The sequence below is a fragment of the Mesoplodon densirostris genome, chromosome 13 (genome assembly GCF_025265405.1).
Source record: "Mesoplodon densirostris isolate mMesDen1 chromosome 13, mMesDen1 primary haplotype, whole genome shotgun sequence".
Lineage (NCBI taxonomy): Eukaryota > Metazoa > Chordata > Mammalia > Artiodactyla > Ziphiidae > Mesoplodon > Mesoplodon densirostris.
This window is the reverse complement of record NC_082673.1, coordinates 55,918,719-55,943,056: the sequence shown is the minus strand read 5'-3', so window position 1 is coordinate 55,943,056 and position 24,338 is coordinate 55,918,719. Positions and strand designations below refer to the sequence as shown.

Below are 24,338 nucleotides of genomic sequence, written 5' to 3'. Positions count from 1 at the left end.
AGCGAAGTAAGTCAGAAAGAGAAAGACAAATACCATATGATACCACTTATATGTGGAATCTAAAATATGACACAAATGAACACATCTATGAAACAGAAACAGACTCACAGACATAGAGAACAGACTTGTGGTTGGCAAGGGGGAGGGGAGGTGGGGAGGGAAGGAGTGGGAGTTTGGGATTAGCAGATGCAAGCTAGTATATATAGGATGGAAAGCAACAATGTCCTATTTCATAGCACAGGGAACTATATTCAATATCCTGTGATAAACCACAATGGAAAAGAATATGAAAAAGAACGTGTTGATATATATGTATAACTGAATCACTTTGCTGTACAGCAGAAATTAAACACAACACTGTAAATCGACTATAATTCAATAAAATTTTTTAAAAAAATAAAATAGATTAAAATTAAATACAATTTAAAATGCAGTTCCTCAGTTGCACTGGCCACACCTTAAGTGCTCAGTAGCCACAGTAGCTCCTGACTACTATATTGTATGGTGCAGATACAGAGCATTTTCACTATCACAGAGTGTTCTATCCAGTAGCAACAGTCTAGAAACACTTCCACAGCCTTTGTGTTTTATGACATTAACATTTTAAAATAAAACAGTCTCCCCCACTCATTTTTAGTTTTATTGATGTACAATTGACAAAAAAGAAACTGCACATATTTAAGATGGACATTTGATGTTCTGACATACATATGTGTCCATGAAACTATCACCACAACCGAGGTAATGAACTTACACATTTCCCTCAGATGTTTCCTCAAGACACTTTCTAATTCATTCCTTCCTACTCCCTCTGTCCCCAAATAATCGTTATCTCCTGTCAAGATAAATTAGTTTACATTTTCTAGAATTTCACATAAATGGAATCATACAGTTGTGTTCCTTTTGGTCTGGCTTCTTTCATTCCTCATTTTGAGATTCATCCATGTTCATGGGTATGTCAACAGTTTGTTCTTTTTTACTGTAGAGTAGTATTTCATTATATGGATATAACACAATTTATTTGTCTATTCACCTGTTGGAGGGATTTGAGTTGTTTCCGGTTTGAGGCTATCACAAATAAACCAGCTATGAACATTCATGAACAAGTCTTGGTGTAGACATATGCTTTCTTTCTTTTTTTAAAAAAAAATTTATTTATTTATTTGGCTGCATCTGGTCTTAGTTGCGGCATGCAGGATCTTCGTTGCTGCATGTGGGATCTTCGTTAGGGCATGTAGGATCTTTAGTTGCAGCATGCGAACTCTTACTTGCGGCATGTGGGATCTAGTTCCCTGAGCAGGGATCAAACCCAGGCCCCCTGCATTGGGAGCGTGGAGTCTTAGCCACTGGACCACCAGGGAACTCCCATAGACATATGCTTTCATTGTGAGTAAACATTTAAGAGTAGAATGGCTGTGTTGTATGGTAGATGTATTAATTTCTTAAACATTCCCACCAGCAGTTTATGAGAGTTCCAGTTGCTCCACATCCTTACCAACACTTGGTAATTTTAGCCCTTCTGGTAAGTACATAGTGGTTATTTCATTGTGGTTTTATTTTGCATTTCCCTCCTGACTAATGCTGTTGGATATATTTTCATATGCTTATTTTCCATTTCTATATTTTCTTGGAGTGTCTGGTCAAATCTTTTGCCCATTTTTATTAGGTTGTTTGTCTTCTCACTAAGTTTGAAGAGTTCTTTATATGTTCTAAATACAAATCCTTTGTTGGATATACATTTTGCAAATATTTTTTCCCAGTCTGTGGCTTGCTTTTTCATTTTAGTAATAGTGCCTTTTTTTTTTTTTTTTTTTTTTTTTGCGGTACGCGGGCCTCTCACTGCTGTGGCCTCTCCCATTGCGGAGCACAGGCTCTGGACATGCAGGCTCAGCGGCCATGGCTCACGGGCCCAGCCGCTCCGCGGCATATGGGATCTTCCTGGATCGGGGCACGAACCCGTGTCCCCTGCATCGGCAGGCGGACTCTCAACCACTGCACCACCAGGGAAGCCCCTAATAGTGCCTTCTGAAGAACAAAAGTTTTAATTTTGATGAAGTTCAATTTATTCATTTTTAATTTTTATAGTTTGTGCTTTTTGTGTCCTCTTTTAAGGCATCTTTGCCAAATGCAGGGTCACTAAGATCTTTTCCTATGTTTCCTTCTATAATTTTTATAGTTTTCAATGTTACATTTAAGTTTAAAACTGATTTCAAGTTAATTTTTTTTTTTTTTTTTTTTTTTTTTTTTTTTGTGGTATGTGGACCTCTCACTGTTGTGGCCTCTCACGTTGTGGAGCACAGGCTCCAGACGCGCAGGCTCAGCGGCCATGGCTCACAGGCCCAGCTGCTCCGTGGCATGTGGGATCTTCCCGGACCGGGGCATGAACCCATGTCCTCTGCATCGGCAGGCGGACTCTCAACCACTGCGCCACCAGGGAAGCCCCCTCAAGTTAATTTTTGTATGTAGTGTGAGGTAAGGGTCAAGTTCCTTTTTTTTTTTTGCACATGGCAATCCAATTGTTCAGCACCATTTGTTGAAGACATTATCCTTTCCCCCATGAATTGCCTAAGTACCTTTGTTGAAAATACTTTCACCATATATGTGTGAGTCTATTTCTGGACTCTGTTCTGTTCCATTGATCTATACTCCACCTTTACACCAATACCACACTGTCTTGATTACAGTTGCTTTATAATTGGTATTAAAAATCAGGTGGTTTAAGTCCTTCAACATTGTGCATCTTTATCAAAAAGGGCTATTTTAGTCCCTTTCATTTCTACATATGTTTTAGAATCAGCTTGTCAATTTCTACAAAAAAAGCATGCTAAGATTATGATAGATAATACTGTGATCTATATAGATTAATTTGGAAAGGACAGACATCTTAACAGTATTGAGTCTTCTGATCCATAAATATATCTATTTAGTTAAGTCTTCTTTAATTTCCCTTAGTAATGTTTTGTAACTTTCATTGTAAAGGTTTTCACCATCTTTTGTCAAATTTATCCCTAGGTAGTACATATTTTTGATGCTATTATAAATAGCATTTTAAAATGTAAATTTGTGATTTTCCATTGAAAGTATATAAAAAGGGACTTCCTTCATGGTGCAGTGGTTAAGATTCCGCCTGGCAATGTTATACAGCAGAAACTAACACAACAATGTAAAGCAATTATACTCCAATAAAGATGTTAAAAAAAAAAAAAGGATCCGCCTGCTAATGCAGGGGACATGGGTTCAATCCCTGGTCCGGGAAGATCCCACATGCCGTGGAACAACTAAGCCCATGTGCCACAACTACTGAGCCTGCACTCTAGAGCCCACGAGCCACAACTACTGAGCATGCGTGTCACAACTACTGAAGCCCACGTGCCTAGAGCCCATGCACTGCAACTACTGAGCCCGCGTGCTGCAACTACCGAAGCCCACGCACCTAGAACCCATGCTCCACAACAGGAGAAGCCACTGCAATGAGAAGTCCACACACTGCAACAGATTAGCCCCCACTCGCCGCAACTAGAGAAAGCCCGTGCATAGCAACAAAGACCCAAAGCAGCCAAAACAAAACATAAAACAAATGAATGGCAAAGAAAAAAAGAGGGAAGGAGGACATACAGAGTAAAAGAGACTCAGTTAAAAAAAAAAAGAAAGCATATAAAAAATAATTGATTTTTGTATATTGACCTTGTACCCTGCATCCTTGATAAACTCACTTAATAGTTCTAGAGCTTTTCTGTAAATTCCGTTGGAGATATTGTCTGTTAATAAAGACAGGTTTTGTTTGTTTGTTTGTTTGTTTTACTTAATCACGTTTTTTGTATAGTGTTTTCCATTTTTAATATTTGGTTAAACAAAAAAACATCTTTTATAAACAAACCCAGCACAGGGCCAACAAAAAGGAATAAAAGCAAGGAAAACAAAAAGCCTAGGGTTGCCCCTTACTGGGTATCAGGGTCGGGCTTGCTCCCTTTCTTTCTTTTCTTTCTTTTTTTTTTTTTTTTGTGGTACGCGGGGCTCTCACTGTTGTGGCCTCTACTGTTGCGAAGCACAGGCTCCGGACGTGCAGGCTCAGCAGTCATGGCTCACGGGCCCAGCCGCTCCGCGGCATGTGGGATCTTCCCAGACTGGGGCACGAACCCGTGTCCCCTGCATCGGCAGGTGGACTCTCAACCACTGCGCCACCAGGGAAGCCCCTGCTCCCTTTCTTAAAGGAAGTGGGGCTTTTTGCCCTTGGGCATCAGCATAGGTCCCTGTTCCTAAGCACCAGAATTGGATATGAACAGAGAAACCAGCCCTGAAATGTGTTACTTAATCATTTTGATTTTATATTTGTATTTGTTTTCTCTTATGCTGAAAGTATAGGTACAAAGTGACATTAACATTATATATATTTATTGTATCATATATTTATATGTGTATATATATAATTTCAAAATAAGAAAACAATTCTATTATTAATGCCAATACTACTGGAAACAGTTAAAGCTCTTTTGTTTTTCGGATATCTGCCACTTGGAATGTAAAGTCAACATATTCCCTGCCTGTCACTTAAAATAATTCTCTGGGTGATTATGCTAACAAACTCATATACAGTTAGGCTCATTTGCTTCAATATGTTCTGCAGACAATTCTCCAACACCAATTTGGAGCCCTGTAATTTAATTCAATTCTGACACTAACTACCCAGAGTTAACATGCAGTCTCACAAGGTAAAGTGTAAGGTCCCCAGTAAGACTGCCCTTACTTCAGATACCAGCCTCCAGTGGGGTCCCCAGGCCACCTTCACTTCTGCACAGCCACCTACAATTTTGGGGTCTCCCACAACTCACTCCTTTCAATAATTTATTAGAATCACTCACAGAACACAGGAGAGTGCTATATTTACAATGACCATAATAAAGATGCTTTTAACTCTTCCTTTCCAATCTAGGTTTCATTTCTTACTTTCTTTTTTTCTTCCTTATTACAATGGCCAGAACCTTACAGTCCATACTAAATAGAAGTGGTGAGAGTGGGTATCCTGTTTTGTTCCTCATCTTATAAGGAAAGCATTCAATCTTTCATCATTAAGTATGATGGTAGTTGATAGTTTTTTCATTGATGCACTTTATCAGGTTGAGGCAGTTCTCTTCATTCCTAGTCTGCTGAGAGACTTTTTTTTTTTTAAATAGTAAATGAATGTTAGGTCTTGTCCAGTGCTCTTTCTGTATCTATTGACTTGGATCATATAGTTTCTGCTTTTTAGTATGTTAATGTTTTAAATTTCATTTGAATGTTAAATCATCCTTGAATTCCTGGGATAAATCCCACTTGTTCATGAGGTATTATCCTTTTTATATATTTTGGAATTTTATTGCTAAAAATAATTAAAGATCTTTTGCATGTATTTCATGAGGGATATTTGTGTGGTTTTCTCTTTGTTTTTGGCTGAACCATGCTGCATGCTGGATCTTAGTTCCCTGACCAGGGATTGAACCGGTGCCCCCTGCAATGGAAGCACGGAGTCTTAACCACTGGAACACCGGGAAGTCCCTGGTTTTCTTTTCTTGTAATGTCTTTTTCTGGATTTGTATTAGGATAATGCTGGCCTTATAGAATAAGCTGAAAAATGCTCCTTCCTCTACTGTTTTCTGGAAGAATTTGTGTAAAATTGGTATTTGTTCTTCCTCAAATGGTAGAATTTACCAGTTAAGCCAACTAGCCCTGGAGTTGTCTTTGTGGGAAGGTTTACAAGTACAAATTCAATTTCTTTTAATAGATAGAGGCCTATTCAGATTATCTATTTCTTCTTGAGCTAATTTTAGGAGTTTGTGAATACAACAACACATAAAAAAGATCATACACCATGACCAAGTTGGCTTCATCTCAGGATCACAAGGATGTTTCAACATATGCAAATCCATCAGTGTGATACAACAAAAGAAGACAAAAACCACATGATACCTCAACAGATTCAGAAATGCATTTGATAAAATTCAATATCCATTCATGATAAAAACTCTTACCAAAGTGGGTATAGAGGGAACGTATCTCAACATAATAAAAGCTATTTATGACTAACCCACAGTCAACATAATACTCAACAGTGACAAGCTGAAAGCCTTCCTGCTAAAATCTGGAACATGATAAGGATGCCCATTCTCATCACTTCTATTTAACATAGTACTGGAAGTCCTAGCCACAGCAATCATATAAGAAAAAGAAATAAAAGGTATCCAAATTGGAAGGGAAGAGGTAAAATTCTCATTATATGCAGATGACATGATACTATATACAGAAAACCCTAAAAATTCCACACAAAAGCTACTAAAACTGATAAATTCAGCAAGGTAGTAGGATACAAGATTAACATACAGAAATCGGTTGCGTTTCTTTACACTAACAATGACATATCAGAAAGGGAAAGTAAAGAAACAATCCCTTGGGGACTTCCCTGGTGGTGCAGTGGATAAGACTCCATGCTCCCAATGCAGGGGGCCCAGGTTCGATCTCTGGTCAGGGAACTAGATCCAACATGCATGCCACAGCTAAGGAGCCCGTGAGCCGCAACTAAGGAGCCCACCTGCTTCAACTAAAACCTGGTGCAACCAAATAAATAAATAAATATTAAAAAAAGAAAGAAACAATCCCTTTTAAAATTACATCAAAAAAGATAAAATACTTAGAATAAACCTGACCAAGGAGGTGAAAGTTTTATATGCTGAGAACTATAAAACATTGATAAAGGAAACTGAAGATGATTTTAAAAAATGGGGACTTCCCTGGTGGTCCAGTGGTTAAGACTTCATGCTCCCAATGCAGGGGGCACGGGTTCGATACCTGGTCGGGGAACTAAGATCCCACATGCCACACAGTGTGGCCAATAAATAAATAAATAAATAAAGGGAAAATATTTTATGCTCTTGGATTAGAAAAATTAGTATTGTTAAAATGCCCATACTATCCAAAGCAATCTACATGTTTAATGTGATCCCTATCAAACTACCCATGACATTTTTCACAGAATTAGAACAAATAATCCTAAAATTTATATACAGCCGTAAAAGACCCAGAATTGCCACAGCAATCCTGAGGGAAAAGAACAAAGCAAGAGGCATAACCCTCCCAGACTTCAGGCAGTACTATAAAGCTACAGTAATCAAAAGAGCATGCTATAAAAAGAAATGAAATTGAGTTATTTGTAGTGAAGTGGATGGACCTAGAGTCTGTCATACAGAGTGAAGTAAGTCAGAAAGAGAAAAACAAATACCGTATGCTAACACATATATATGGAATCTAAAAAAAAAAATGGTCATGAAGAACCTAGGGGCAGGACGGGAATAAAGATGCAGACCTACTAGAGAATGGACTTGAGGACATGGGGAGGGGGAAGGGTAAGCTGGGACAAAGTGAGAGAGTGGCATGGACATATATACACTACCAAATGTAAAACCGATAGCTAGTGGGAAGCAGCTGCATAGCACAGGGTCCTTGGTGCTTTGTGACCCCCTAGAGGGGTGGGATAGGGAGGGTGGGAGGGAGGGAGACCCAAGAGGGAAGAGATATGGGGATATATGTATATGTATAGCTGATTCACTTTGTTATAAAGCAGAAACTAACACACCATTGTAAAGCAATCATACTCCAATAAAGGTGTTAAAAAAAAAAGAGCATGGGCTTCCCTGGTGGCGCAGTGGTTGAGAGTCCGCCTGCCGATGCAGGGGACACGGGTTCGTGCCCCGATCCCGGAAGATCCCACATGCCGCGGAGCGGCTGGGCCCGCGAGCCATGGCCGCGGAGCCTGTGTGTCCGGAGCCTGTGCTCCGCAACGGGAGAGGCCACAGCAGTGAGAGGCCCGCGTACAGCAAAAAAAAAAAAAAAAAAAAAAAAAAAGAGCATGCTATTGGCACAAAAACAGACATTTGGATCAATGAAATAAAATAGAGAGTCCAGAAATAAACCCACACATCTATGGTCAATTAATCTTCAACAAAGGAGGCAAGAATATAGAACTGGGAAAAAGTCTCTTCAGCAAGTGGTGTTGGGAAAGCTGGACAGCTGCATGTAAGTCAATGAAGTCAGAACACACCCTCACACCATACACAAAAATAAACTCAAAATGGCTTAAAGACTTAAATATAAGACAAGACACCATAAAACTCCTAGAAGAGTATACAGACAAAACATTCTCTGATGTAATCGTACCAATGGTCAGTCTCCCAAGGCAATAGAAATAAAAGCAAAAAAACCCAAATGGGACCTAATCAAACATAAGCTTTCTCACAGCAAAGGAAATCATAAAGAAAACAAAAAGACAACCTATGGACTGGGAGAAAATATTTGCAAATGATGTGACCAACAAGGGCTTCCAAAATATACAAACAGCTCATACAACTCAATAACAAGAAAACAAACAACCCAATCAGAAAATGGGCAGAAGACAGAAATAGACATTTCTCCAAAGAAGACATACAGATGGCCACAGGCACATGAAAAGATGGTCAACATCACTAATTATTAGAGAAATGCAAACCAAATCACAGTGAGGTACCATCTCACACTGGTCAGAATGCCACCATTAAAAAGTCTACAAATAACAAATGCTGGTAAGGTTGAAAAGGAAACCCTCCTATACTGTTGGTAGGAACAAAAATTGGTGTAGCCACTATGGAGAACAGTATGGAGGCTCCTCAGAAAACTAAAACTAGAGTTACCATATGATCCAGCAATCCCACTCCTGAGCATATATACAAACAAAACTATAATTCAAAGAGATACATGTACCCTTGTATTCATAGCAGCACTATTTACAATAGCCAAGACATGGAAAAAAGTGTCCATCGACAGATGAATGGATAAAGAAGATGTGGTACTTATTTCCAATGGAATGTTACTTAGTCATAAAAAAGAATGAAATAATGCCATTTGAAATTACATGGATGGAACTAGAGATTATCATACTAAGTGAAGTAAGTCAGAAAGAGAAAGACAAATACCATATGGTATCACTTATATGTGGAATCTAAAATATGACACAAATGAACTTATCTATGAAATGGAAACAGACTCACAGACACAGAGAACAGACCTGTGGTTGCCAAGGGGGAGGGAGGGTTGGGGAAGGGTGGATTGAGAGTTTGGGATTAGCAGATGCAAACTATTATATAAAGAATGGATAAACAACAAGGTCCTACTGTATAGCACAGGGAACTATATTCAGTATCCTGTAATAAACCATAATGGAAAAGAAAAAACAATCAGTAGTTTGGGTCTTTCAAGGAATTTGTCTATTTAATCTAAGTTGCTGAAGTTATTGGCATAAATTTGTTTATCATTTTCACTTATTATCCTTCCAGTGTTTATAGGATCTGCAGTGATGTCCACTCTCTCATTCCTGATATTGGTAATTTGTGTCTTCTCTGTTTTTTCCCCCCTGACCAGTGCGGCTAGAGATTCATCAATTTTACTAATCTCAAAAAACCACTTTTTGATTTTACCAGTCTTCTCTGTCGGTTTCCTATTATCTATTTCTTTCATTTCAGCTCAGATATATACTTCCTTTCTTTGAATGTCTATTAACTTTATGAAAAAGTGTTAACCTCACTATTCACTAAGTCATTCAATAAATATTCTCTGAACATCTACCATGGCCCAGGCACTGGAATCAGCAGCGGGCAAAAGTGCAGTCCTTTCCTTCATGGAACTTATAGGAGTCACTTATATATAATCTCTTATAATGGAACAGATTGTTCGTTAATCAAATAACACCAACAAATATACATTTATAAGTTGGACATACATAATTTTATGAAGAAACGGTAACTAAAGACATGATAATAAATAAAGCAATGAGAAAAAATTTTCTCCTAGTAAATTAACAAAAAATTTTAAAATCAGGCAATTTGGGCTTCCCGGATGGCGCAGTGGTTAAGAATCTGCCTGCCAATGCAGGAGACACGCGTTCGAGCCCTGGTCTGGGAAGATCCCACATGCCACGGAGCAACTAAGCCCGTGCATCACAACTACTGAGCCTGTGCTCTAGAGCCTTCGAGCCACAGCTACTGAAGCCCACGCGCCTACAGCCCGTGCTCTGCAACAAGAGAAGCCACCGCAATGAGAAGCCTGCACACTGCAACGAAGAGTAGCCCCCGCTTGCTGCAACTAGAGAAAGCCTGCACACAACAATGAAGACCCAACGCAGCCAAAAATAAATAAATAAATTTATTTAAAAAAATCAGGCAGTTTGGGCTTCCCTGGTGGCGCAGTGGTTGAAAGTCCGCCTGCCGATGCAGGGGATACGGGTTCGTGCCCTGGTCCGGGAAGATCCCACATGCTGCGGAGCGGCTAGGCCCGTGAGCCATGGCCGCTGAGCCTGCGCGTCCGGAGCCTGTGCTCTGCAACGGGAGAGGCCACAACAGTGAGAGGCACGCGTACCGCAAAAAAAAAAAAAAGAAAAAGAAAAAAGAAAAATCAGGCAATTTTATGGTGTAGTATAAAAAAATGGTACAAAGTTTTTGGAAAATAATTTTGTAATATACATCAAAAGCCTTAAAAATGTTAATAGCCTTTGACTCAATAAATTTCCTTTCATGTTTTGTTCCTAAGAAAATGATCAGAAATGCAAAGATTTATATGCAAGAACATTTATCACAATACAATTTGAACAGCCAAAAAATGTGCTGAACAAACTGTGATACATACATATAATAGGATATTACGCAGACATTAAAATGCTTTTGATGAGGTTTAAATTACATGTGAAAATACTCATGATTTAACGTTATACTCTATGATCTCAACCTATAAACATATATACATAAGCATTAAAAAGAAAGACCAGGCTTCCCTGGTGGCGCAGTGGTTGAGAGTCCACCTGCCGATGCAGGGGACACGGGTTCGTGCCCCGGTCCGGGAGGATCCCACATGCCGTGGAGTGGCTGGGCCCATGAGCCATGGCCGCTGAGCCTGCACGTCCGGAGCCTGTGCTCCACAACGGGAGGGGCCACAACAGTGAGAGGCCCGTGTATTGCAAAAAAAAAAAAAAAAAAGAAAGACCAAGAGAAATGTAGCAAATCAGTATTAACAATGGTTATTGCTGGGTGATAAGATTACAGATCATCTCATTTTATACAATTTCATTTCTATACTATCCAGTTTTCTACAATGAGTCTATATTACTTTTGCAATTAGAAAAGGTGTTAAAAATAAATATACATAATTGTGAGACTAGTTGCCATGGAAAATGGCAGAAATAAAATAGAAAAAAGAACGGTGTGGGAGGTGCCCAGTAATTTGGAGAAGAAAATAATCAGGGAACCTTGCTAGGAACAATATGAATAGCTTCTGATGTCTATCTGACACACAAGATACAGGCAAACAAACAAAGCCTGTTTGGGAGCTCAGCATAGGGGAGTGACCATGAGCTCCCAGGGATCGCTGGAATTTGGGGAGATAGGAAGCGAATGTATGACTGTGGAGAGGGCAAGCTATATGCACTATGGACCATAACACCTGCCTCACCATCTCTCATTCTAATCTAGTCATATGGACTTTCTTGCTGTCCCTCAACACTGCCAGGCATCACAGTTTCTGCCTCAGGGCCTTTGCACCAGTGCTGTTTCCTCTACTTCAAAAGTTTCCTCCTTCCCTCACCTGCTTCAAGTTTTTGACCAAATGTCACTTTCTTGTTGAGACTTGTAATCCTCTGTTACCCTGCTCCAATAGAATGTATGCTCCATAAGTACAAGAGGTTCTTGGTCTGTTTTATTTACCACTGCATTCCCAGTATCTACAAAAGTATCTAGCATATAGCAGGCGATCGACAGGTATTTGTTGAATAAATAAATGGTTACTGGTGTTACTCTTAATGGAGTGTTTTGTGAAAGTTTAGATGTGTAAACATTGCCCACTAAGAACCAACAAGGAGTCACTAAGAACAGAAGACAGCTCGTGAACACTCCTTGATGCTTCTGGCCAGGCTGTTTAAACACTTCCCTCCAGGAGGATCTCAGCTCAGACATTCGGCCAGTTATGAACTCAACCAATGATTCTTTCATCCAGCACACATTTCTCCATCCGGTCTATGGGGCATGGGGATCTCTTTAGCAAATTGATGGAATGTCTGTTAGAGTCTAGATAGTTGCTCCCACATTTTCCATGCCTGGCTAGTCTACTAAATGAAATAAAATTATTCTGATATGACTCATTCTTAGTGAACAGGAAAATGTGAGAAGCTTAATTTGTCCTGTTGGTCTCAAAATGCAAGGAAGTAGTGATCAGCTCAGTGTAAGGAATCACTTTCTAAGAGTCAGAGCTGTATAAAGTGAAATGCACTGCAGGGGGTGTAGTGAGTGTCCTGTCAGTAGGGGTATTCAAGTGGAGGCTGGATGATGACACAGTGAGGATATTGTAGGATGGGTGGTTGGGCTAGAAGTAGGTTGAACTTGAAGGTCTCTTTCAACTGAGAGTCTTTTTTTTAAAGAAAACACATTTAGTTTCTTTTCCTTTATCATTTATCACAGGATATTGAATATAGTTCCCTGTGCTATACAGTAGGTCCTTGTTGTTTATCCATTCTATATATAATAGTTTGCATCTGCTAATCCCAAACTCTCAATCCACCCTTCCCCAACCCTCCCTCCCCCTTGGCAACCACAAGTCTGTTCTCTATGTCTGTGAGTCTGTTTCCATTTCGTAGGTAAGTTCATTTGTGTCATATTTTAGATTCCACATATAAGTGATACCATATGGTATTTGTCTTTCTCTTTCTGACTTACTTCACTTAGTATGATAATCTCTAGGTCCTTCCATGTAACTGCAAATGACATTATTTCATTCTTTTTTACGGCTAAGTAATACTCCATTGTATAAATGTACCACATCTTCTTTATCCATTCATCTGTCAGTGGACATTTAGGTTGTTTCCGTGTCTTGTCTATTGTGAATAGTGCTGCTATGAACATAGGGGTAACTTTTTAAATTATAGTTTTGTTTGGATATATGCCCAGGAGTGGGATCGCTGGATCATATGGCAACTCTATTGTTACCAACTCAGAGTCTTTGATTCATGCACACAGGTCTTACGAAAGCAAGTGGCATATTGCAGGCTGTAAGAAGATACTGGGGCTCAGCAGGTTAACAACAAGCTGGCCAGGAAACCCAAAGACTGATACATTCTAGTTCGTCTATTGCTGATGCAGTCAAAAATTATTTCCTATGTCTGTGTTTCATTTTTAATGCAAGTATAAGTATTCATTTGGTACTTTGTGAAAGCACTCCTATTTGAAAAATAAGGATAGAAGTGTCAACCAAGTTATCAATGGAGCCTGAAAAATAATGAGTAAAACGATCTCAAAGCCAGTAAGTAATAAACAGCAAGATGCAAAATACGATGTCGACAACTGCCTTTACTCAACGTTACAGGTGTTAGATGATTAACCATTAGACATGAAACCCACAGTCTCCTTGACACCAAAGACACAAATCCTATCTCCTGAAAAGACCCTGAGCATCTGAGAATGTTCTCGCGCCAGCTCAGGAGTAATGGTTTCTATGGACCTCTAAAAATCTTGTCCCCATAATATTCAGCAATTCCACTTCTAAGTATACGCCCAAGAGCTGAAAGCAGGGACTTGAACAGATACGTGTGCACCCATGCTCATAGAAGCATTATTCATAATAACCAAGGGGTGTAAGCAACACAAGAGGATGAATAAACAAAATGTGGTGTATACATACATGGAATATTATTCAGCCTTAAAGAGGAAGGAAATTGTGACACATGCTACATCATGGATGAAACTTGAGGACATTATGCTAATAAGCCAGTCACAGAAGGACAAATATTGTATGATTCCACTTGCATGAGGTACCTAGAGTAGCCAAATTCAAAGAGGCAGAAAGTAGAATGGTGGTTGCCAGGGGTGGTGGGGAAGAAAGGGGAGGGGGGAATTGTTATTTAATGGGTACAGAGTTTCAGTTTAGGGAGATGAAAAAGTTCTGCAGCTGGATGGTGGGTTGTACAACAGCATGAATGTACTTAATGCCACTGAACTGTACACTTAAAATGGTTACAATGGAAAATTTTATATTATGTATAGTTTACCACAGTAAAAAAAAAAAATGTCTTGCCAATATTTTGCTAATTGATGGCACCTGCATATTTCTACCCTTCTCCCCTCTAGAAAATATTCAGATGGATTTGTATGGGATGCTTTAGGGTAAAGAACTGAACACTCCTTACATATTTTAATTATATGATTTGTTCAGGAACATAAAGCTCTATTATGTACATTTTAGCTTAATCATAAATTAATCATGCTTGGTATATTACATTGACAAGTCTATAATTTTTAGATAAAAATTGCACACTTACTAATTGGATTAGCTTTAAAATATACTTTTGGTTAAAAATAGAGACTCAGGGGCTTCCCTGGTGGTGCAGTGGTTAAGAATCCACCTGCCAATGGAGGGGACACGGGTTCGAGCCCTGGTCTGGGAAGATCCCACATGCCATGGAGCAACTAAGCCCGTGCGCCACAACTACTGAGCCTGTGCTCTAGAGCCCGTAAGCCACAACTACTGAGCCCGCGTGCCTAAAGCCCGTGCTCTTCAACAAGCAAAGCCACCACAATGAGAAGCCCGTGCATGGCAACAAAGGATAGCCCCCGCTCATGGCAACTAAAGAAAGCCCGCACGCAGCAGCGAAGACCCAAGGAAGCCATAAATAAATAAATAAATTCATAAAAAAAAAATAGAGGGCTTCCCTGGTGGCGCAGTGGTTGAGAGTCCGCCTGCCGATGCAGGGGACACGGGTTCGTGCCCCAGTCTGGGAAGATCCCACATGCCGCGGAGCGGCTGGGCCCATGAGCCATGTCCGCTGAGCCTGCACGTCTGGAGCCTGTGCTCCACAACGTGAGAGGCCACAACAGTGAGAGGCCCACGTACTGCAAAAAAAAAAAAAAAAAAAAAAAAATAGAGACTCAAATTTAAGGAACTGAGTTTCTTTTATTTCATTTTCGGCAAGTTGATGAGGAATGGGAAAAAAACTGTTTTAAATCTCTCAACATCACAGCAGCAGCCAGGCTCTGACTTGGCTGGAAGCTGATGTGATACCTCCTTAATTAAAAACAGGATCCCTGCCTTGATTCTGAGCTTTCACCTCCATCCTGTGTTTCTGATCTCTTAACTGGTCCCTATTTCTCAGTTTGTGCTCCTGTTTTTGTCAGAGATCTGGAGCATTCCCAAGTGTCTTGGTTCTTACAACTGAACTGCCTTATTCCCTACTCTCACAGCCTTCCAAGTCCTCCGGAGGCGGGGGCGGTTTCTACTCTCTTGCCAGTACCCTCCCCAGGTCTGGCTCCCTGCCCTGCCCCCAAGCATAGCAGGAAGGGGACCCTTCTAGGGGACTCATCTCCCGGAGGCTGACTGCCCAGCACTCTTCTCTGCCCACACATTGGTGGGGGGGCCCACTTCTGGGTCTTGACTCCAACAGGGCCCAGAGACAGCTGAACTGCCAGGCTCCGTGCCTAGCTGGTGAGACCTCACAGCTGGACCATTCCCTCCCCTGACTTTCAGCTGGAACTCCTGTCCCAGGTCCCCTGCACAGCACTATCTACTTCTAGGGTCTCCTCGTTTGTACTGTCCTGGGGCTTGTCATTCTCCACATCCCCTGAGATTCTGGATAGGTGACATGTTGATGGTGAGGCTCTGGGAACAGGGGCTGGCGGTGAGGTCAGGCAACCCCAGCCAGGGAAGGAGTGCTACAGAGGCAGGAAGGAGACTGGAGAGGATACATGTGTCCCTCCAGGCCTCGTCCCAGGGTGGCAGCCACATCCCCACCTCTTCTCGTCCAGCTGGTCTCCTCCTTCCCTTAACTCCTACCGTGAGTCTTGTCTGTGTCACCCTGGGAGCCTTTGGTCATATAACACCTCACAGGTGACTGAGCTGCTCTGTGTGGCTTGTGTTCCCAAGCAGCCTCCAGCAGAAGTCTTGAATTTTGAATTTTTTAGGCGCTATTAAACTTACCCCAGGCACGTGGTATATGCTCAGTAGATCCCAATTTAAAGTCTTTTTGAAGCCAGTGTCATCCCTTCAAGAATTTGCTTGGCACCAGGCCACGTGCTCAATGGTTTAGATGAATTCTCTCATTTAGCCTTCAAGACAACACCATGGAGTAGGTGGTATTATCTCCCCTGTTACAGCTGAGGCAACTGAGGCAAGATCATCCAGCAAAAATGCAGATGAACTGGGGTTTGAACTGCCCTCGGCGGCATGTGGCCTCCCCTTTGATGGACCGAACTGACTCATCAGCCCAGCAGCCACGACTCCCTGAACACTACCCCAGCCCAGGCCGCTGGCTCATAGCTCAGAATATTCAGAAAGGAAGGGAGACTAGGAACAGAACAGTCCATTCACTCTTTCTCTTATTCGTTCAATAAGCAACTGTAGGCCAGTTGTGGAGATGGGTCTGCCTGGCTGATATTTTTGCACATCTTTCCTCCTCCTGGCCACCTACATCTCACTCTTCTTTACCTGGTGAAGGATGGCTCTGCCTTCAAGACTCAGCCGAGATATCTCCTCCAGGAAGGACCTGGCCTTATTCATTGCTATTGGCATGTGGTTTGGGGTCCAGAAATGTATGTTTTGACTTCCTGTGCCCCTTACAGTTTTATCCTCCACCCCTGCCTCTAGCTCTGGTGCTTATAAACTGTTGATATGCAGGGACTGAAAAGCAAGTTGATGTTTCAGGAGTTTTGGGGGGATGTTTTTTAAAAACTATGCAGGCATATCCTGCTTTACATAATAGATGTAGTTAGAAAGGCTGTGGGTACATGAACTTTTTATGAATTGAAATCCTGTTTTCTCACTGACGGACGTTTCAGAGGTGACTTTATTCTAAATTGCTATTAAATGTCACTTTTTAAATATGCTGGGCCCCAATACTTTAAAAACAAACTTTCTCAGGTGAACCTTTCTATAGGATGATAATTATCCATATACAATCCCTTAAGTGCTCTGACATGTCTTTACACTTAAAAGAATGTTTTTGGAATCCTTTTACAAAACGAACGACCACCGTCAGTTTATAAATTGTTATGGTCAGATTTGGGGAGCTCAAATTAATTCTGATGTGGATGCGTATAGTTAAAATAGAACTAAAATAGAACTATATAGCTCAAACAAATAGAACTAAATAGCTCAAACAAACACTGAGCAGTTCTCTGCAAAATGCCCTCCACCAACTCCTCCCCAACCCAGGGGCAGGCACAGTCAACTCCTTTTGGCTCAGAGATCTTCCTTTACTTGTGTGGAGTCAGAGCTGCAGCCCACAAGCCACAAAGCTTCAGTGAAAGTATTTCTTAAGCCCTGTTAACACTGGTGGGCACAGGCAGGCTGAGCCAGCATGAAGTAAGATGGTCTGATTGTCATCACGCTCTGTAGATGCTGGAGGAACACTCCGACATGTGGTATCTGATCAAAGATACATACTGTTGTCAGATGCTGTGAAGGGTGACACTGAGATAAGAAAGGCCTGACAAAGGAGGAATAGAGCAGAAGGTAAAAGGCCCCCTAACCCCAGCACATAATCCTGTGCTACTCTGTGCTTGGAAGATTTCCTCAGCCACAGTGCTTATAGCGCTAGCATCAAAAAATGTGTGTGTATGTGTGTAACTTACTTGTGCATGTTTTCTTATCTGGGTTAAGAGCAAATCCTTTAGGGCACCGGCAAAAGTAGGAGCTGTCGGTATTTACACACTCATGTTCACATCCGTGGTTTTCTGAGGCACAGTAGTCCACAGCTGTAAAGATTAAAACACAGAGTTTAAGTAGAAACACAAACAGAGGTAAAGGGCATTGTAGAATGGAAACATACTTATAACAAATATAAGTAAGGATTAATATTTTTGCCCCCAGAAGAGGATGGATAGATAAATATGAATCTAAAACCTCCCTTCTGAAAAAAAAATAAATCAGGAGTCTGGATCAGACAGTTCATATCAGAAGATACTAAAGAACTTACAGGACTCCCCTGGTGGCACAGTGGTTAAGAATCCGCCTGCCAGAACTATTTACAATAGCCAGGACATGGAAGCAACCTAAGTGTCCATCGACAGATGAATGGATAAAGAAGATGTGGCACATATATACAAGGGAATATTACTCAGCCATAAAAAGAAACAAAATTGAGCTATTTGTAGTGAGGTGGATGGACCTAGAGTCTGTCAGACAGAGTGAAGTAAGTCAGAAAGAGAAAAACAAATACCATACATATATATGGAATCTAAAAAAAAAAAAAAAAAGGTTCTGAAGAACCTAGGGGCAGGACAGGAATAAAGACGCAGACATAGAGAATGGACTTGAGGACACAGGGAAGGGGAAGGGGAAGCTGGGATGAAGTGAGAGAGTGGCATGGACATATATACACTACCATATGTAAAATAAGTAGTTAGTGGGAAGCAGCCGCATAGCACAGTGAGATCAGCTCTGTGCTTTGTGAACACCTAGAGGGGTGGGATAGGGAGGGTGGGAGGGAGACACAAGAGGGAGGGGATATGGGGATATATGTATACGTATAGTTGATTCACTTTGTTATACAGCAGAAACTAACAAAACAATGTAAAGCAATTATACTTCAATAAAGATGTTAAAAAAAAAGAATCCGCCTGCCAATGCAGGGGACACGGGTCCAAACCCTGGTCCGGGAAGATTCCACATGTCGCGAAGCAACTAAGCCCGTGCACCACAAATATTGAGCCTGCACTTTAGAGCCCGCAAGCCACAACTACTGAGCCCACGTGCCACAACTACTGAGCCCGCGTGCCACAACTACTGAAGCCAGCGCGCCTAGAGCCTGTGCTCCACAACAAGAGAAGCAACCACAATGAGAAACCCGCGCACCAAAACGAAGAGTAGCCCCCGCTCGCTGCTACTAGAGAAAGCCCGTGTGCAGCAATGAAGACCCAATGCAGCCAAAAATTAATTAATTAATTTAAAGAAAAATCCAATGGTGGCAAGGCAGCATGGAAACAGAGTCCGATTATTAATAGTGGGTGGCATTATGAGCTGATGAAAATTCTTCTGGAAGGACATTTGACAATATTCACTCTGGAAATGTGGCCCCAAGAAATAATTGAAAAAAAGGAGGAAATTAACTATACAGAAGAAGCTATTTGTAGCAGCATTATTTACAGTGACCAAAAAATTAGGAAAATAAGATGAACATTTAATAAGGATAAATGGTTTAGTAATTTACGAGAAAATGTGCTGGCCTATTTCTCATTAATCCTACAAATAATCACTGAGCACCTACTGTGGGCCTGGCCTTATTTTAGGTGCTAAGGATGGAACAAAACAGACAAAAACTCCAGTCCTAGAGAAGCTTCCATTTGGGTGGTGGTGGTAGATAAAAAAGAAAATAAACAAGTAAAGAACACAGTCTCTTAGAAGGTGGAGAGTATTCTGGAGGAAAATAAAATGGCACAAAGGAATAGAGACTGTGGCGGGGCGGGTGAGAGTGAGGGCATGATGTCATAGCAGTGGTCAGGAAGGTGGCAGTTGGGCAGGGTCTTGAATGAGGCATGGGCCCTGTGGGTATCTGGGAGGGAGCATCCTGGGCAAAGGGAACAACAGCAGGTGCAGAGGCCCAGAGGTGGGAACATGCCTGGTGAGCTGGACGATCAGCAAAGAGGCCAGAGTGGCTGGAGCAGAGAGGGGTGAGAGATGAGAACAAGTGCAGATCAGGAGGGACCGTAGGGCCACTGCCAGGACTTTGGCTTTTACTCTGGGTGAGTAGGGAGTCTCTGGAAGGTTCTGAACAAAGGAATCAAGAATAGACCATAAAAAAAAAAAAAAAGAATAGACCATAGCAGGACAACGTGACAGTAGAAACCCAGCGAGGAGGCTAGTACAATAACCCCAGTGAGGAACTGGAGGGCCGGGGGGGAGGTAAGCCAGAACAGTGCAGGAAGGAGGTGGGGCGGAGAGAGAGGGGTGGTCCTCTGGGTTGAGTTGTGTCCCCCTAAAAAGATACCTGTGAATGTGAGCTTATTTGGAAATAGGGTCTTTGCAAATACAGTCAAGGTAAGATGAGGTCATTAGTCTGGGGCCTAAAGAAGAATGCCACGTGGAGACAGATGAGAGTGATGCAGCTGTAAGCTGAGGAGTGCTGAGGACCAACACCCACTGTCAGAAGCAAGGAAGGGTTCTCCCCTACAAGTTTCAGAGGGGGCATGGTCCTGCCAGCACCTTGATGTCAGACTTCCAGCCCCCAGAGCTAGGAGGCAATACATTTCTGTTGTTTTCAGTCACCTGATTTGTGGTTCTTTGTTGGGACAGCCCTAGAGAACTGTCAATAATACACCAGGCTGAAAGTGGGGTCAGTAAGATTCCTGTCAGATTAGAGGTGAGGTGAGGGAAAAAGGGAGGGAATAAGGTGGACTCAGGGATGGGGAAGGTGCAGGTTTTGCAGGGAACGCTCAGGAGTTCCATTTGGGGCAGTAGGTAGTTATTAACATTATAATTCTAACATAACTGTAAATAGGAAGACAAGTACGATTTGGTGAAAGAAGTAGATCTGAAAGTTGTATATTTACAGTGATTATATCCAGGTAAAATATGGCTCTAAGGCAAAACCTGAAAATTAGAAATAAAAATGCTTGCTGTGTAGGCAAGGTAGTAGGATTAAGGATGATATTTTTTTTCCTTAAAAAATGTTTCCCTCTATATAATGATTTAGGATATCTGAATATCAAAACTTTGTAAATAATAACAAGGAAATGGAACCTGCAAATCAATACTCATGCACAATTTAAAAAAGCAAAACCACGCATTGAGAAGATATTACATACTTAACACGGTAATCAAAAGATGCAAGGGGAAAAGCTAAAGATTTTTAAAGGGTAATAACATGTGTTGTGTTTATTCTTTTGCTCCCAGGCTTCATTAAGTTTCTGTTAAGTTATTGTTTTTTTGTAACTTCACTCCCTAAAGAGTTCTAATGGCGCCTGATATTTGTGATTTTAATACGCAAGCAATTTTGGTGGGAACAGTGCATTCATACAGTCTTAGGATCTGAATATCATGGACATTAGCCAGTTCCTGGAGTTGAGTCAAAATATAAATTTTGAGCTAGCAACAGATCTTTCTAAAAGTTAATGTCTCATCTTTCCAGAGCCAATGTATCAGGACTTCCCTGGTGGTCCAGTGGTTAAGAGTCCACGCTCCCAGTGCAGGTGGCCTGGGTTTGATCCCTGGTCGGGGAGCTAGATCCCACATGCTGCAACTAAGAACCCACATGCCGCAACTAAAAGATCCCACATGCTGCAACTCAGACCCAGCACAGCCAAATAAATAAATATTAAAAAAAAAAAAAAGAATCACTGTGTCATTAAACAAATAACCGGGGACACTGAGGGCACAGATAAAGGATACCAAGCCCTGGCACGCGCCCCAGGCCACATTTCACAGGAGTGGGCCTTGCTGTAGCCCACACTAAACTGTAGTAGCAGGAGACACTCCCCATCTGCAGCCTCCTTGTGCTGGGCCTGAGCTGCCATCTTGCAAATCTCCCAACCCCTGATATGGGTGTCTGCTGTCAGTCAGCTGCGCCCACCTCAGGCCACCCACTCGTTAGTATCCCTTCCAAACAGAAGAGCTGCTAATCTACCTGACATCCACGTTCCATGCCCCTGACAGCACCACGATGATGAGTGGGCAGGTCACTGTACCTAAAAGGCGGAAACTCAGACTCCGCCTCTCTCTCGAACTTCCTCTTACACACCATGGGGTATAATCTCTGTGCCCAGCCCTAAGAGAGACACTGGCCCCATATTAGACTGGGGAGAGACTAGAAACTTTGCTTAGGCCTAAAGTCTAAGCCACATACTCCAATCTCGCCTTTCTTCCCAGAATGCTCTAGAGCACAGTATCCAATATTGGATGAGGTGTTAATAAAGTTGCACAGAAGCAGCTCTTTTAACTGACCTCCACTCAACGAACTTCCGATCAATCACTGCTTTTCATGCCCTCTGAAAATATGGGACCCGATGCCCAGAACACGCTAAATGCTCAAGGTTATTGGAACCCCTGTGCTTTCGAATACCTGTGCACTTCTCTTGTTGGTTGGGCTGCATGCTTATTCTTTCTTTCTTCCTTTCTTTCTTTCTTTTTGGCTGCGATGGGTCTTCGTTGCTGCATGCAGGCTTTCTCTAGTTGCAGCGAGTGGGGGGCTACTCTTCGTCGCGATGCATGGGCTTCTCATTGCGGTGGCTTCTCTTGTTGCAGAGCATGGGCTCTAGGCACGCAGGCTTCGGTAGTTGTGGCACGCGGGCTCAGTAGGTGTGGCACGCGGGCTCAGTAGGTGTGGCTCGCGGGCTCTAGAGCGCAGGCTCAGTAGTTGTGGCACACGGGCTTAGTTACTCCGCAGCATGTGGGATCTTCCCGGACCAGGGATCGAACCTGTGTCCCCTGCATTGGCAGGCGGATTCCCAACCACTGCGACACCAGCGAAGTCAATGGTTTCATGCTTACAAAGCAGCCCTGGAGGAACACTTGTGCTCCAGAGCACCTATATACTTTTCCTATTGACTGATTGTACACTTATAAAGCATCAGTCGTCTAAGTGTGGTGGTGACCCAACTGCAACAATCATCCCTTGAGAACTTCTTAGGAATGCAAACTCTCAGGCCCCACCCCAGACCTACTGAATCAGAAACTCTGTGTATGGGGTCCAGGAATATGTGTTTTAACAAGCTCTCCAGATGATTCTGATGCATGTGAAAATTTAAAAACGACTGTTAAAATGAATCAAAGTTGTTTTTGTTTCCAAACTTTTATATGCCATTGTTACACATTATTGTCATTAATTGAAATACTATAAAACCCGATTAAATATAAGTAAGCACTAAAACGAATTGAATTTTTTTTTTTTCCCAGTACGCGGGCCTCTTGCTGCTGTGGCCTCTCCCGTTGCGGAGCACAGGCTCCGGACGCGCAGGCTCAGCGGCCATGGCTCACGGGCCCAGCTGCTCCACGGCATGTGGGATCCTCCCGGACTGGGGCACGAACCCGTGTCCTCTGCATCGGCAGGCGGACTCTCAACCACTGTGCCACGAGGTAAGCCCCGAATTGAATTTTAAAAAGAGAAAAAACCAAGTTGAAAGCTTTGGAAAGAATTAAGGCAATCTGCTAACCAAAATTTCTCTAGAACCAGGCATAGATGAAACATGTAAAGGACTAAGGAAAATTTCATAAAAATTTACAGACTCTGCCCTTAGACTGTTTTACAGAAATCTTCAAATTCTTTTCTTTTAATTAATTAATTAATTAATTTATGGCTGCGTTGGGTCTTCATTGCTGCGCGCAGGCTTTCTCTAGTTGAGGTGAGCGGGGCTACTCTTCGTAGCGGTGCGTGGGTTTCTCATCGCGGTGGCTTCTCTTGTTGCAGAGCACAGGCTCTAGGGCATGTGGGCTTCAGCAGTAGTGGCACACGGGCTCAGTAGTTGTGGCTCGCGGGCTCTAGAGCGCAGGCTCAGTTGTGGTGCACGGGCTTAGTTGCTCCGCGGCATGTGGGATCTTCCCAGACCAGGGCTCAAACCCGTGTCCCCTGCACTAGCAGGTGGATTCTTAACCACTGCGCCACCAGGGAAGCCCGAAGTCTTCAACTTCTTGCTCCAATTTAAAAAAATCAAAATTGAAAACCATAGACAACACATTATGGGTATGATTTACGCAAGAAAGATCTTTTTAAATCATATATTTAAAAAATGAACTTAAAATTAGTAATTTTTGGAAGAGTAATCAAAAGCAATTTTTATTATAAGTACATTTATGTGTTTTAAAGAAAATGTAAATGCTTAAGGTAGGTTTGGAGATGCATTTTGCATGGTTCTGCTCTTTAAATGAAATTTTTCATCAATTAGCCAATCTCACAGGATAAGACGTTTTCTCCTGGACTTTGATTCTCGTGTTGGTTTTGTTTCTAGTGTGCATAGCTCTCTGGGGAACTGAAAGGAAAAGGGGAGATTGGCAAGGCAGGATTCAAGCATTCCTGGGTCCCAAGACCCTGGCCTGTAAAACCTGAAGGTGTCAAACCCCACTTTGATTTGAGGGCCACCCACTGGCTCACTGCCAGACGTCTGGGGACAGCAGAGAAGGGCATCGAGAGACATGGAAGAGCCCACTTCTGGGCATGTGAACCTAAAAGCTTTCTAAGGGTGAGAGAGTTCCAGTCCGTTCAACTCTGACATCCTTTGCTGCGTGTTTTGGGTTCTTTGCATAACTTCCTTGGTTGCCAAATTGTACTTATAAAAAGAGAGGCCAAGTTTAGGGGGTGGATATATGGAGGAGGTGACTTATGT

The 24,338-nt window shown here is 42.0% G+C and overlaps 1 protein-coding gene across 3 annotated transcripts in view; it reads right to left on the bottom strand.

Moving 5' to 3' along the window:
- Positions 1-24,338, bottom strand: part of MATN2 (matrilin 2) — a 156,124-nt gene that overhangs the window by 42,097 nt on the left and 89,689 nt on the right. For all 3 annotated transcript variants that reach the window (XM_060115607.1, XM_060115606.1, XM_060115608.1), the window contains exon 6: positions 17,658-17,780. In XM_060115607.1, the coding sequence (XP_059971590.1) occupies positions 17,658-17,780 (123 nt within the window). The remainder of the gene's footprint in view (positions 1-17,657; positions 17,781-24,338) is intronic.